General features: G+C 45.1%; 1 protein-coding gene across 3 annotated transcripts in view; it reads left to right on the top strand.

The window, feature by feature from the left end:
* Positions 1-13,610, top strand: part of DOCK8 (dedicator of cytokinesis 8) — a 251,166-nt gene that overhangs the window by 51,212 nt on the left and 186,344 nt on the right. For 2 of the 3 annotated variants that reach the window (XM_008256091.4, XM_008256100.4), the window contains exon 2: positions 3,665-3,767. In XM_008256091.4, the coding sequence (XP_008254313.3) occupies positions 3,665-3,767 (103 nt within the window). Of the gene's footprint in view, positions 1-3,664; positions 3,768-5,061; positions 5,200-13,610 lie in introns of those variants that run through there. The other variant, XM_008256104.4, reaches the window with a different exon arrangement.

Here is a 13,610-nt window from a genome sequence, read left to right on the forward strand (position 1 = left end):
CTTCTGATCCAGATTTCTGCTAATGGGCACCCGAGGAGGCAGGTTTAGGTCTGGGTCCCTAGCTTTGGCCTGGCTCAGCCTTGACTGACCAGAGAATGGACAATATCTCTGTCTCTCTCCATCTCTTTCTCTCTATGTATGTGTGTGTGTGTGTGTGTGTATGTGTATATATATATATATATATTTCTGCCTTTCAAATAAAATGAATTTTAAAAAAAACCCATCTATCTTGTTTAGATATAATTCACAAATGACACATTTTATTCACTTAATGTGTACAATTTGGCGATTTTTAATACATTCAGGGTTGTGTATCCATCAGCGTAATCAAGTTTAGAACATTTTCATCACCCTAAGAAGAAACCTGTGCCCATCAGTAGTCACTTCCTGTTTCTCTACTGTAATCCCCTGACCCTAGGCAACCAGTACTCTGCACTCAGTTTCCGTAGCGTCCCGTCCTGGGCATTTCATGTAAGGAGCTGTATCAGGTGTGGTCTTTTGGTTTATGTTGTTTCCCTCAGGTTGCTTTCCAGGCTCGTCCCTGTTGTGTGTGCTGGTGCTTCATTCCTTCCTGTTGCTGAGCAGTAATCCGTTGTTTGATACGTTTTTTCTTCATTTGCTCCTCAGTCGATGGTATCTGGGCTCTTCCACTGTTTGGCTGTTGTGAATAGTGCTGCCATGATCACTCAGGGTTCAGTTTTTGTGCTGGAGTTTTCACTGCTCCTAGGTCTCTAAGAGTGGAGCTGCTGGGACATGAGATCTCCCCGGGCTTAGATTTTGCAGATGCAATTGCTTTCCAGATTGAGTACACTGTTTTACATTCATGCCAACAACATGTGAGTGCTCCAGGGTCTCCACAGCCCTGCCAACACTTGCTATGGCCCATCTCTTTCCTTATAGCCATCCTGGAGTTGTGAACTGGTATGTCCTTGTTGTTTGAGTCACTTTTCCTTGAGGACTAATAGAATACTTCTTTTTTTAAAAAAATTATTATTTATTTATTTGAAAGTCAGAGTTACACAGAGAAAGGAGAAGCAGAGAGAGAGAGAGAGAGAGAGAGAGAGAGGTCTTCCATCCAATGGTTCACTCCCCATTGGCCGCAATGGTCCGAGCTGCACTGATCCGAAGCCAGGAGCCAGGAGCTTCTTCCAGGTCTCCCACGCAGGTGCAGGGGCCCAAGCACTTGGACCATCTTTGACTGCTTTCCCAGGACATAGCAGAGAGCTGGATGGGAAGTGGAGCAGCCAGGACTTGAACCAGTGCCCAAATGGGATGCCGGTGCCACAGGTGGAGGATTAACCCACTGTGCCACGGCGCCGGCCCCAATAGAATACTTCTTATCCTAGTATTTTCTTGTATTTAAAAGAAAGAAAGAGAGAGAGAGAGAGAGAGAGAGAGAGAGAGAGAGAGAGAAAGAAAGAAAGAAAGAGAGAGAGAGAGAGAAGAGAGAGAGAGAGAGAGAGAGAGAGAGAGAGAGAGAGAGAAAGAAAGAAAGAAAGAAAGAAAGAAAGAAAGAAAGAAAGAAAGAAAGAAAGAAAGAAAGAAAGAAAAGGTTGTAGGAAATTAGGCAATGCATTTCTTGCCGGCGGTGACGACTTCCCCCGGGACTTCACGCTTCACTGCATCCTCCTGGGTGGGCTGCCACAGCATGCTATGTCTCCCCCATTTTCTTCCGTGGTTGCAATGCAGTCATTGCTCAGCACCCTGCGTAGGAGAGACAGCTGTCCTACCTTGGGTCATGCGCCCACTCTTTTATTTATATTTCTGCTTTTGCAGTCCACAGCTTGAGTCTGGGCATCCTGAAAGCAAAGGGAGGTGCTCTTGAGGAGAGAGAGTGGGCACCAGAGTTGGGACTAGAATCCAGGTTTCCTGCCTCTCCAGGTATAGCAAATGGCCCAGGATGGGAGTCGAAACAACCATGTTAGAAAACTCATCAGGCAGAGTATTTCATAATTATGCCATAGCACACATTACCAAGGAGAAAATGTAAGAATCTGTATATATAGTTATATTTAGTACTATAATTTTATTTATAATATTTAATACTATGCTTAGGGGTAGATGTTGTGGTGCAGCAGATTAAGCTGCCACTTGGGGTGCCTGCCTCCTCTATTTGAGTGAATGGGATTGAATCTTGCCTCTTTTGTTTTTTAAGATTTATTTATTTATTTGAAAGGTAGAGTTATAGAGAGAGGACACACACCCACATACACACTCACATAAACACACAGAGCTGATGTCTTCCATCTGCTGGTTTACTCTCCAAATGGCTTCAACAGCTGGGGCTGGGCCAGGCTGAAGAGTTCAGGAGCCTGGAACTCTATCCTGGTCCCCTACAAAATAGCAGAGGTCCAAGCACTTAGACCATCTTCTGCTGTTTTTCCAGGCACTTTAGCAAGGAGCTAGATCAGAAGCAGAGCAGCCAGAACTTGAACAGGCACTCTCACGTGTGATGCTGGTGAAGCATTGCAGGCTTCAGCTTAACCTGCTGTGTCACAGTGCTGGGCCCTCCACCTCCACTTCTGATTCAACTTCCCGCTGATGCACACCCTGGCAGGCAGTAGATGATGGTCCAGATACTTGGGTTCCTGTTATACATGTAGGAAATCCAGATAGAGTTCCTGGCTCTTGGCTTTGCCCTGGCCCAGTTTCGACTGCTGCAGGCATCTGGGGAGTGAACCAGAAGATGGAAGATTCTGTCTGTCTGTCTCTCTGTTACTCTCTCTTTCTCTCTGTCACTCTGCTTTTCAAATAAATAAATAGATCTTAAAAATACATAAAATTATGTTTGAAATTTATCTAAGAACTTGTTGTTAGACACGCAACATGTTTCAGATATATGACTCCATTTGATCTTTGGTAATCTCTGTTAGTCTGATTCTATGCACTAGTGGTATTGGTGTTATATGCTGTGGCCTTATTGTGGCTAAATATATTTTTGTAAATGGGCCTCCGAGTCCAACCATGAACATAATGATGTAATAGGAAAATGTGTTGTGAGTTCCAAACCAGTGGCTAACAGATGAGTGCCCAGTAGTCAGCCTGTTACTGAGCCAGGGTCATTGGCTAGTAGGGTCATGACAACAGGTGTGAGTAACAGTGGAAAACAACTTGCTCGCATAAGTGTGGTTCTTGGCTACCAGCATGTTGGCCGAGAACTCAGCAGTGTCAACATGGTGATAGAAGGAATCATTCTACTAGTTCAGTTGGAAAAAACACAGTCCTTGGGAATTCTGGGTAGCACCTGTGATGCCCACAGGAAAGTGTAGTGTTCGTGTATCAGTACTGTGGCATTCTCTGTTAGAGCAGCCAGATGGGCTCAGCTGCTTGAAATGGGAGAGGATGGATCGAAATGGCAGCTCAGGACTTAAAGGACTCTTGTCACAGACCAGATGTCCTCACAGAGGGCCAGTGCCCTGGACTGGCCTGGGATCTCTTTCTCGGCCTCAGACTTCATTCTCCTGCCATCCTCTGTCCAGTGTTGAGCAGGAGTCAGATTACATGGCCACTGAAGGCTACTGGGAGCGTTTTAGTCAGTTCTACCACTGTCCAGCCAAGAAATTGGTTTAATACTTGACATCAGAGACTGCATCTATAATTGCAATGATTTTTTTACAAAATTTTTTTTTAAATTCATGTCGATTATTTTCTATTTTAATCCCAGGTATTCTTCAGCAGAAATAAGGAAACAGTTTACCCTTCCACCAAACCTTGGCCAGTACCATCGACAGAGCATAAGCACCTCTGGCTTCCCTTCTCTTCAACTAGTAAGTATGTGTTACAGCACTTTTTAGCAACTGGTCAGGTACACAGATGCCTGGCCTGTGTGCTTGCTTCCTGATTTGTCTTAGGTCTTCTCCCTCCTACCTGAGGCTCTCCAATACCAGTTTATAACTCCTTGCCTGCTTTTTTACAATTTTTCTGTCTCTGCTTTCTTTGACCAGGGCTTAGGGTGCAGACAGGACCTCTCAGGGCTGAAGTTCTGACATCTCTGGACTTAGCTGGTTTCTAAGCTGCTCACTTCCCCCTAAATTGTAGTTCATATATAGGGGGGAGGGACTAGCTTGGAAACTTTCCACTATTAGTAGCATTCATTGTTGGAAAAATTTCTATTCCAAAATCTGAAAAGCTAGGGCCAGTGTAGTGGTGTAGCAGGTTAAATTGCCACCTGCAATGGCCATTATCCCATATGAGTGTTGGTTTGAATCCTGGCCACTCCACTTCCAGTCTAGCTTCCTGCTAATGCTACTGGGAAAGCAGCAGAAGAGGCTGAAGTACTTGGGCCCCTGCCACCCACATGAAAGACCCAAATGGAGTTACAAGTGCCTGGCTTCAGCCTGGCCCAGCACCAGCCGTTGCAGCCATTTGGGGAGTAAATCAACAAATGGAAGATCGAAGCGCTCTCTCTCTGTCTCTCTCTCTCTCTCTCTCTCTCTCTCTCTGAATATGTCTTTCAAATAAATAAATCTTTAAAAAACAATCTGAAAATCCAAGTTAAAAATCTTTGTCCTGTAAAGTCATTTTCTTGCAAGTATAAATTAAATATGGTAAAATTTACCCATTTTAGGTATACAATTTGATGCATTTGGTTAATCTGTAGTCTTCTGTCCTCTGCTCAATCAAGACATAAAAACTCCCTTTATCTTAAGAAGTCCCCTTCTTAAGATAGCCACCTTTCGCAGTGGCTCTACTCTGCCAGCCCCAGACCCTCATCCCCACCCCGACAGCCCCTGTCCCCTTGTTCCCCTTGTCAGTATGGTTTTGTCCTGCAGCCACACAGTTAGGTGCCAGCACAAGCCTTCATTTTTAAGACATCTTCCTCCTTTTTAGGTTGAAGATTGCCTGCATTTGTTTTTATATTGGCACTAATTATTGAGTGTGCATGTATGTGTCATATGATTTGAGGTGAGATCAATCTGACTTGGATGAGATGGTTTATAAAACCAGCAGTTGAGTCCTGACTTCCGCTGTGAGCGAGCCCCAGCCCTCCCTCTGCTCACTTCCTCACGCCCAGCACAGCGGCACTTTCTGGCTCGTTCTAGCGGTTATCTTGAGGAGGTTAGAATACTTTTTGTTTCTGCATATTACTTCAAAACCACTTCTGCTCTTAGAAATTTTGTAACCTTCCCCTCTGTTTCCGGTAACCGCCATTTTGCCTCCTGTAACAATTTACTCGCCGTGTAACTGTAGCTTTTAAAGGTATGTTTTACTGGAGTGATTTGTGGTTATTTCTGAAGGATAATTTCTGTGTTGTATCATTACTGAAACAGCAGTACAAACAATACGTAGCACCTTTTACTGCAAGAAGTAACTTGCAATGACATTTATTCAGAAAAATCTATTTATGACTTCCGTGGCTGGCTAGCTTGCCATTGTTACTTGTACGTTTCCTATCTGTTTCAGAGTTACAGATGACAATAAAAGCACAAGGAGTGCATAATGTCCATGTGTTCAGCTGTGTCAGATGAGATTTAAATCTGCATCAACTAGGTGTGCTTCTTGGTTTCATTGGGTACTAATAAGTATTTCATTGAAAACAAAACCTTTTAAAACATTTATAACTGAAACTTTGTTCCGAAATATGAAAATGCAGTTTAAAAGTGACTAGCTACATGTTTAAATTTTAGATAAGGTGGGATGTTTGCTTTTTTGTGAGTCAAGAGTGCAGTGGCTGTCTTGGAAGTAGTGTGGACTGGATTTTGAAGAGACTTTAGGGAAGTTTAGCTAACGATCTTTCACCTCTTCCTTATCACCACAGGAGCATTGTGGTTTTGTTGTTGTTGTTTTACTGAAATGCTTTTTTTTAATGTAAAGTTACAAAGTTAAAAAATGCTTAATGTTTGCAGGTATTCTTACGATAGTTTGTTGTCTCTTCAGTAAGTTTTGACAAAAGTGAATTTTTTGATGAGTTTCTTCCTTAACTGGATGGTGGGTTAACACGTGGCTTAGCTATGTATTTTCTAAGAGAAGATATCAATGAAGTAGCGAAAATGTAACACAAGAATCAGTCATGTGTTCTTACCTGTCATCCTTTACCCCTCACCCTATTTGTACATGAGTATCCTTTAGAATACGTTACTATTGGTTGCTCCAAGTTAGGTTTCTGAATCTCTCTCCCAAATCTCTACTCAGCTACAGCATAGTCTCTTGGCCCTGTTCCTCTGTCAGAAGAGCAGATGTGTGAGGAAGCAGGAGGCCTGGAATCTATTCTTTTTTTGTATTTTATTTCAATAGATGGTCTGCATAGAACATTCCATCTCCTAATCCTTACGTTCCTGGTGTGTTGTACTATCAAAATGCAGCAGCTGTCCTTGTCCTTGAGTCATCTCCTTGAGTCAGGTCTCCCCAAAAGGAATCATAAATTGAAAAAAAAAAAGTTCAAGCACAATTTGGCCTTTGTTTCTTACTTTTATTTATGTAGTCACCATTTTAAACAAGTATACTTGCTAACACAAATCGGTCATATTTTTAAAATACATAATCAAAGTCAACTTATTTTTTTAAGATTTATTTATTTATTTGAAAGGCAGAGTTACACAGAGAGAGAAGGAGAGGCAGAGAGAGAGAGGTCTTCTATCTGCTGGTTCACTCCCCAGATGGCCGCAACAGCTGGAGCTGGGCCTATTTGAAGCCAGGAGCCAGGAGCTTCCTCCAGGTATCCCACAAGGGTGCAGGGGCCCAAGGACCTGGGCCATCTTCTACTGCTTTCCCAGGCCATAGCAGAGAGCTGGATTGGAAGTGGAGCAGCTGGGTCTCAAACCGGCACCCATTTGGGATGCTGGCGTTTCAGGCCAGGGCGTTAACCTGCTGCGCCATAGCACCGGTCCCAAAGTCAACTTATTTTTAAAGCCAGTTGTTCACATGTTTATTGTTGCTGTTTTTGTAAGAGTGACAAATGAACTTGGATTCAGATGGACCTGAGTGAGGTGTAGCTTGAGACTAACAAGTTAGCTAATTTCTCTGAATGTTTTGGTTTCCCCTTTTGCAAAATTGGGATAATAATGCTACCTCATTTGGGTCAACATTGGATTGTGCCATAGATCCTGTGTAAAGAAATGCTATCATTGCTGTCATACATGCTTGGCTCAATGGAGACCCTGTGGGAGATGTAAGGAGCAGATGAATAGGGACTGGTTGGGGAATGAAAAGCTGTGTAATCTATTTGGGAGAACAGATGACAGACTGGCTTCACATGGTGGGAGGCATTCAGAAGAGAAAGGAAGAAAACCAAAATAATCATAAACATTCTAAGAAAAAAAATAGTTAGCAAAAAAGATGATAAAAGGATGCCTGCTATGATCAGAGGTAAGGGCCGGACAGAGGAGCTGGGAAGACGTGGAGAGGGACCCTAGTTCTGACTGTATCTTGGCATCACCTGGGACCTGTAAAACACATCTGCAACCTGGCACAGCTTAGAGCAGTTGCATCAGAATCCCTGAGCATGGGGACCAAGCATCAGTGTTTTTAAGTTCCCTGGGTACTTTATCGTCTGGCTCAGGTTGAGAATCACTTAAAGGACCAATATAGGTAGAAATATTCTAAATAGGAGAAAGAATATAAAGAAAAGTAAAATTTTCTCTTGTTTTGTGTGCTCTGGATTGCAGAATTTGTGGTAGGCAAAGACCACTTGCTAACCCTGTGCATTTCTGCTTATCTACCTGTAGTGGCTTCTCTCATAAATCTGATAAATCAAATGACAGGAAGGGTGTGTGCTTGCTCTTATTTTTGTTGTTTAGTGTTTTTTTTTTTTTAATATAACTCTACTTGTAAATGTTAGATGTGATGATTGTGTGTACACATTTTTTTAAAATATTTATTTATTTATTTATTTTTTTGACAGGCAGAGTGGACAGTGAGAGAGAGAGACAGAGAGAAAGGTCTTCCTTTTGCCGTTGGTTCACCCTCCAATGGCCACTGCGGCCGGCATGCTGCAGATGGCGCACCGCGCTGATCGATGGCAGGAGCCAGGTACTTATCCTGGTCTCCCATGGGGTGCAGGGCCCAAGCATTTGGGCCATCCTCCACTGCACTCCCTGACCACAGCAGAGAGCTGGCCTGGAAGAGGGGCAACCGGGACAGAATCCGGCGCCCTGACCGGGACTAGAACCCGGTGTGCCGGCACCACAGGCGGAGGAATAGCCTAGTGAGCTGCGGCGCCAGCCAATGTGTGTACACATTTTTAATGTAGGCAAACAGTTGGGCATTTGACACTGCAGTTAGCACACCACTGGGAATGCCCACATCCCATATCAAAATACCTGGGTTCAGTTCCTGGCTCCATTTCCAATTCCAACTTCTAGCTAATACACCCCCTGGGAAGCAGGAAGCAGCAAGTAATAGCGAAAGTACATGGATCCCTGCCACCCACATTGGAGAACCAGATTGAGGTCTGGCTTCCTGATTTTGGCTTGGCTTACACCTGGCTCTTGCAAGCATTTGAGGAATGAACTAGCAGTTGGAAAAGCTATGTCTCTTCTCTGTCACTCTGCCTTTCAAATACATAAAATAAACTAGTTTTAAATTTTGCCTTTTTGACTATGATGGGATTCTTCATTTAGAGTATTTTCTTTTTTGTTTGTCTGTTTTTTGAAAAAGAGTTAGAGAGGTAGAGACAGAGAGAGATCTTCCATTGCTGGTTCACTCCCCAGATGGCTACAATGGCTGGAGCTAAGCCAGTCCTAATCCAGGAGCCAGGAACTTCCTCCAGGTCTCCCACTTGGGTGCAGGGGCTCAAGGACTTGGGCTGTCCTCTGCTGCTTTTCCCAGGAACATTAGCAGGGAGCTGGATCAGAAGATGAGCAGCTGGGACTCAAACCAGTGCCTTGAACTGGCACGCATATGGCATGCTGGCACTGCAGGCTGGGGCTTTAACCCACTGTGCCACAGCACCGGCCCCTAGAATTGGTTCTCTAAGTACAATGATAAACCCTGCCCTGGGTCTGACACTCGCTCCAAAGTCCTTAGTGAGCAGGGCCAGAGAGAGTGGCTCTAGGTGGTGTGTAACCCTGGGTGCAGACTCACCCATTGGCCTTGCCATTCCCCATCGGCATAGCCCTGCAAACACTCTTGCGAGAGACCTTCTTCTGCCAGCCACCTTTAGAGGTAAACAGCTCTCTAATCCATGTTTCTGCTAAAATCGAACAGTAAAATACTAAAACTATCTTATGATCATTGAAAGCAGAAAGGGGAGTGAAACACACAAGAGAAGAAAGGTTGGGATTTATGCTTTAAGATAGTAAGGACTTGAAACAATGTGTACATGGTTAATAACGTTAAGCTACATTTTTATGGAGGGAAAAATACTATCTTTAAAAATAAGAATAGAAAATTCTGAGGTGAAATGGAATGAATCAGCTGGACCGTAACGGCTCTGGCTACAGGAAAGGAGGTTGAAAACCACATCCTGGATGAGCACCAAAGCACCATGGTTACATGACATGTTTGTATATGGAACATTTATGTTAAAAAAAAAAGCCTTATACCTTGGAGGGCATTCGTTCTGATTATGTATATAGGCTTCCCTTTTCTTTTATAGCTAAGAATGACTCACATGATGAATCACTTGATCAATAAGTTATTCCTCTGATACTATTATTCTCTTGCACTTGGTCTTTCAAGGAGCTGGGCTGTCCTGAGGTTGCCTCAGTTGCACCCGAGGGGACCTGATGGAAAATAAAGCTCTCAATATAGTTGTCATGCAAATTCATAATGGAAGGGAAAATGAAAGAGTGGCAGGATTCTGCACACAGAGCAGGTGTCTCCTTGCTGCCATTGTCAAGCAGAGGAATCAGAGCAGTGTTGGCAAATGCAGATCAGTGCCCCAGAGGGCGGGTCAGCATCTTCTGCTCCATGGCATGACTGCCAGGTTGCGATTGGTAGAAGCAGGAAAGCATTGCCTCGTCTAGGCCATGAGGTGTTTCACATCACTGAAGCCAGAATTCTGAACACTTACACCTTCAGCTCTTTTTTCTTTCATGCAGTAGAGAGCCCAGAGGATTGCAGTGTCTGTTGGTTGGGGCTCTCTCGCTGCCTGGGACTTCTCCTGGAGCTGAGGACACAATAGTGACCATAGCAGAGTGCTCTCATGGAGCTTACAGTCCCAACTCAACAAGGCTGCTACATGAGGGAGCCAGTCACCCACTTCTCCCTGCTCCTTGCACAGTCTCTCTTTTTTTTTTTTTTTTTTTTGGCCGGCAGAGTGGACAGTGAGAGAGAGAGAGACAGAGAGAAAGGTCTTCCTTTTGCCGTTGGTTCACCCTCCAATGGCCACCGCAGCCGGCACGCTGCGGCCGGCGTACCGCGCTGATCCGATGGCAGGAGCCAGGTACTTCTGGTCTCCCATGGGGTGCAGGGCCCAAGCACCTGGGCCATCCTCCACTGCACTCCCTGGCCACAGCAGAGAGCTGGCCTGGAAGAGGGGCAACCGGGACAGAATCCGGCGCCCCGACCGGGACTAGAACCTGGTGTGCCGGCGCCACAAGGCAGAGGATTAGCCTAGTGAGCCGCGGCGCTGGCCACAGTCTCTTCTGTGGATAACAGGTGCTGCTGTCAGCTAGATTGTTCATCATTCATGGCTTTGAGTTTCAGAGACATGACAAGTATTATACTTCGGTTGGAACTGAATTTTTTTCTGTCTGATAATTGCACTGGAATGTCAAATGCTTAAGTCACATTGCTTCAACTTGTGCTTCAGTAAAATTTTTAAAAAATATTTATTTATTTATTTGAGAGTTACACAGAGAGAGAAGGAGAGGCAGAGAGAAAGGTCTTCCATCTGCTGGTTCACTCTCCAATTGGCCGCAATGGCTGGAGCTGTGCCAATCTGGAGCCAGGAGCTAGGATCTTCCTCCAGGTCTTCCCACACGAGTGCAGGAGCCCAAGGACTTGGGCCATCTTCTACTGCTTTCCCAGGCTATAACAGAGCTGGATCAAAAGTGAAGCAGCCAAAAAATAAAAAATAAAAAATAAAAAAAAAATAAGGCCGGCGCTGTGGCTCAATAGGCTAATCCTTCACCTTGCGGCGCCGGCACACTGGGTTCTAGTCCCAGTCGGGGCGCTGGATTCTGTCCCAGTTGCCCTTCTTCCAGGCCAGCTCTCTGCTGTGGCCTGGGAGTGCAGTGGAGGATGGCCCAAGTCGTTGGGCCCTGCACCTGCATGGGAGACCAGGAAAAGCACCTGGCTCCTGCCATCGATCAGCGCGCTGGCCGCAGCGGCCATTGGAGGGTGAACCAACAGCAAAAGGAAGACCTTTCTCTCTGTCTCTCTCTCACTGTCCACTCTGCCTGTCAAAAAAAAAAAAAAAAAAAAAAAAGTGAAGCAGCCAGGACTCAAACCAGCACCCATATGGAATGCCGGCACTGCAGGCGGCAGATTTACCTACTATGCCATAGCGCTGTCCCCTTCCGTATAATTTTTAAATATGTATTACCAGTGCCTCTGCTTGAAGAATTAATTGATATTCTTCATAATAGATCTACATCTATTGTTACTTTATTTATTTACTATTGCTATTTTGAAAAGTCAGTCTTATAAGAAGCTCAGAGCAGATTTTGTGGGTAGCAATAAATGTATTTTTTTACTTACTTCCCATTGCACTTACTATTATCTTATATTTTAATTATTTCAGAAAATACATATTCCCTAAAAGACCTATAAGGGAAAACAATCAAAATTACACTGGTTAAGAACTTGAGCCTGCCTAGGTTTGGTTTCCAGATGGGTTCTCTCTCAGCTGTGTAATCATCGGCAAATTATACAATCCCTAGTCCTCAGTTTCCTTACCTATAAGATGGGAATAATAAGAATGTATACCTTAGAGGGTTTTAGAGAGCATCAAGTGAGATAATGTCATAATTTCTTGGCACATAGTAAGTGCTCAGTAATTAGTAGTTCATTGGGTATAAACTGCAGGAAGGAGGTTTGGGGGGCAGGCATTTGGCCTAGTGGGTAAGGTGCCTGTGTTCCACATCTGATGCCTGGGCTGGTGTCCCAGTTCCATTTTTTATTCCAGCTTCCTGCTATTGCAGACCCTGGGAGGCAGCACATGATGGCTCAAGTGATTGGGTGCCTGCCACCCACAGGGAAGATTTTGATTGAGTTCTGGTTCCTGGCTTTGGCTGAGGCTCAGCTCTAGCCATTGCAGACACTTGGGGGAGGAAACAGTAGATGGGAGCTCTCTGAATATCTGTCTGTCTCTGTTTTTCAGCCTCTCAAATAAACAAAAAAGAAAAATAAGTTTGGGGATGCAAAACCCCAGAGTTTTCTTCATTTCCTATAGAAGCCATTTTGATCTCTGTTAACTCTCAGTGCCATGCAGTGGGCGCAGGGGAGTGGGAGAATGGCCTCATCCCTGGTAGGTTTTGTGTCAGTGTCTGCGGCAGACTGGCTTGTTCTGTGCACAGATGAGAGCTGCCGTCCTTTCCTCTGGCAGAGTTCTGCACTCCCACCTGGCTCCCACATAGGTTGCTATCTGGTTCCTTCAGCCCCTGCTGCTTTGTGTTACTTTGTTTTGGGAGATCCTCTTAGGACTAGGGTGCTCTTCTCAGCCAACTGCCTGATCCGCCATCAGAACAGGGGGTGGGGGGGGAAGCTCCTCTGGCCCTTTCACTGCGCCTGGCATGACCTAGAGGCACGCTTTGCACTCAGCTACTGAGGAGTGCCCTGTTGCCTTCTCTCCTGCCCACTCCTTCCTTCAGTAAGTCAGCCACCCTGCGGCATCCCAGACACAAAGTAGAATGGATTGTGCCCAGCTCTCAGCTTCATCTTCACTCCCTACCATGAGTCATTCGCGTCCCTATTGTCATCGGGCCAGCAAGGGTGGAGAGGGGACAGAGCAAGCCGCGCTTCCCTTGCAGTGTTACTTGCTTTTGGCTCTCCAACAGCAACTTTGTTGCTCCACTCCTACTTGCTGCCTTCACTGGTGTGTGGTTTCAAGGAGAGGAAAAACCGGTTTTGTCAGCACTTCGGGATCTGTCCTTGTCTCACAAGACTCTGGGCTGTTTGTCTGTTGGTCCATGGGAGGGGTCAGAGGGGGGAACAGAACAGAACAGTACTCCTTGGGGTGATGACTCCAGGTAGTCTGCCATAACCGACCACTGCCCACTGCATACCCTTGCAACTGTGCATAGTAGTATTCCTACACAGATAGGCCTATCTAGGTGACTCTTACTTCCTTAAGGCACTGTTTCACCACCGAGAACACCGAATATTAATTTAATTGGGGACTGACAAAGGGTTGCCAACTTTTAATTTTATTGACCAAAGAAAAATATTTTTAAAGTTACCATCTAGTTCTCTCGTTTCTTTGGTTCCCTCCCTCTGCCACTGTGGAAGGCTAAAATTGAAGAGCAAAGGACAGTTTTCTTAAGTGAGTAAACTTTGCCGAAGCAGAACCCAGCAGATTGCCCCAAGTTAGTTCATGTAGCTTCAGTCCAATGAAAATTTCTTGCAGGCCAGCGGCGTTTGGAAATCGCCGCCTTGGAGTGCTTCAGTCACCTCGTCTGGCTCCCTGTCCACTATGATTATGCTCCAAGTGCTTTCAGAAACCCATGTATAGCATAACTCAGGCCAAAGGCGACCCCGTGCCTCCATCCTCAGCCAGAGCGGTGTTG

This window comes from Oryctolagus cuniculus, chromosome 1 (genome assembly GCF_964237555.1).
Source record: "Oryctolagus cuniculus chromosome 1, mOryCun1.1, whole genome shotgun sequence".
Lineage (NCBI taxonomy): Eukaryota > Metazoa > Chordata > Mammalia > Lagomorpha > Leporidae > Oryctolagus > Oryctolagus cuniculus.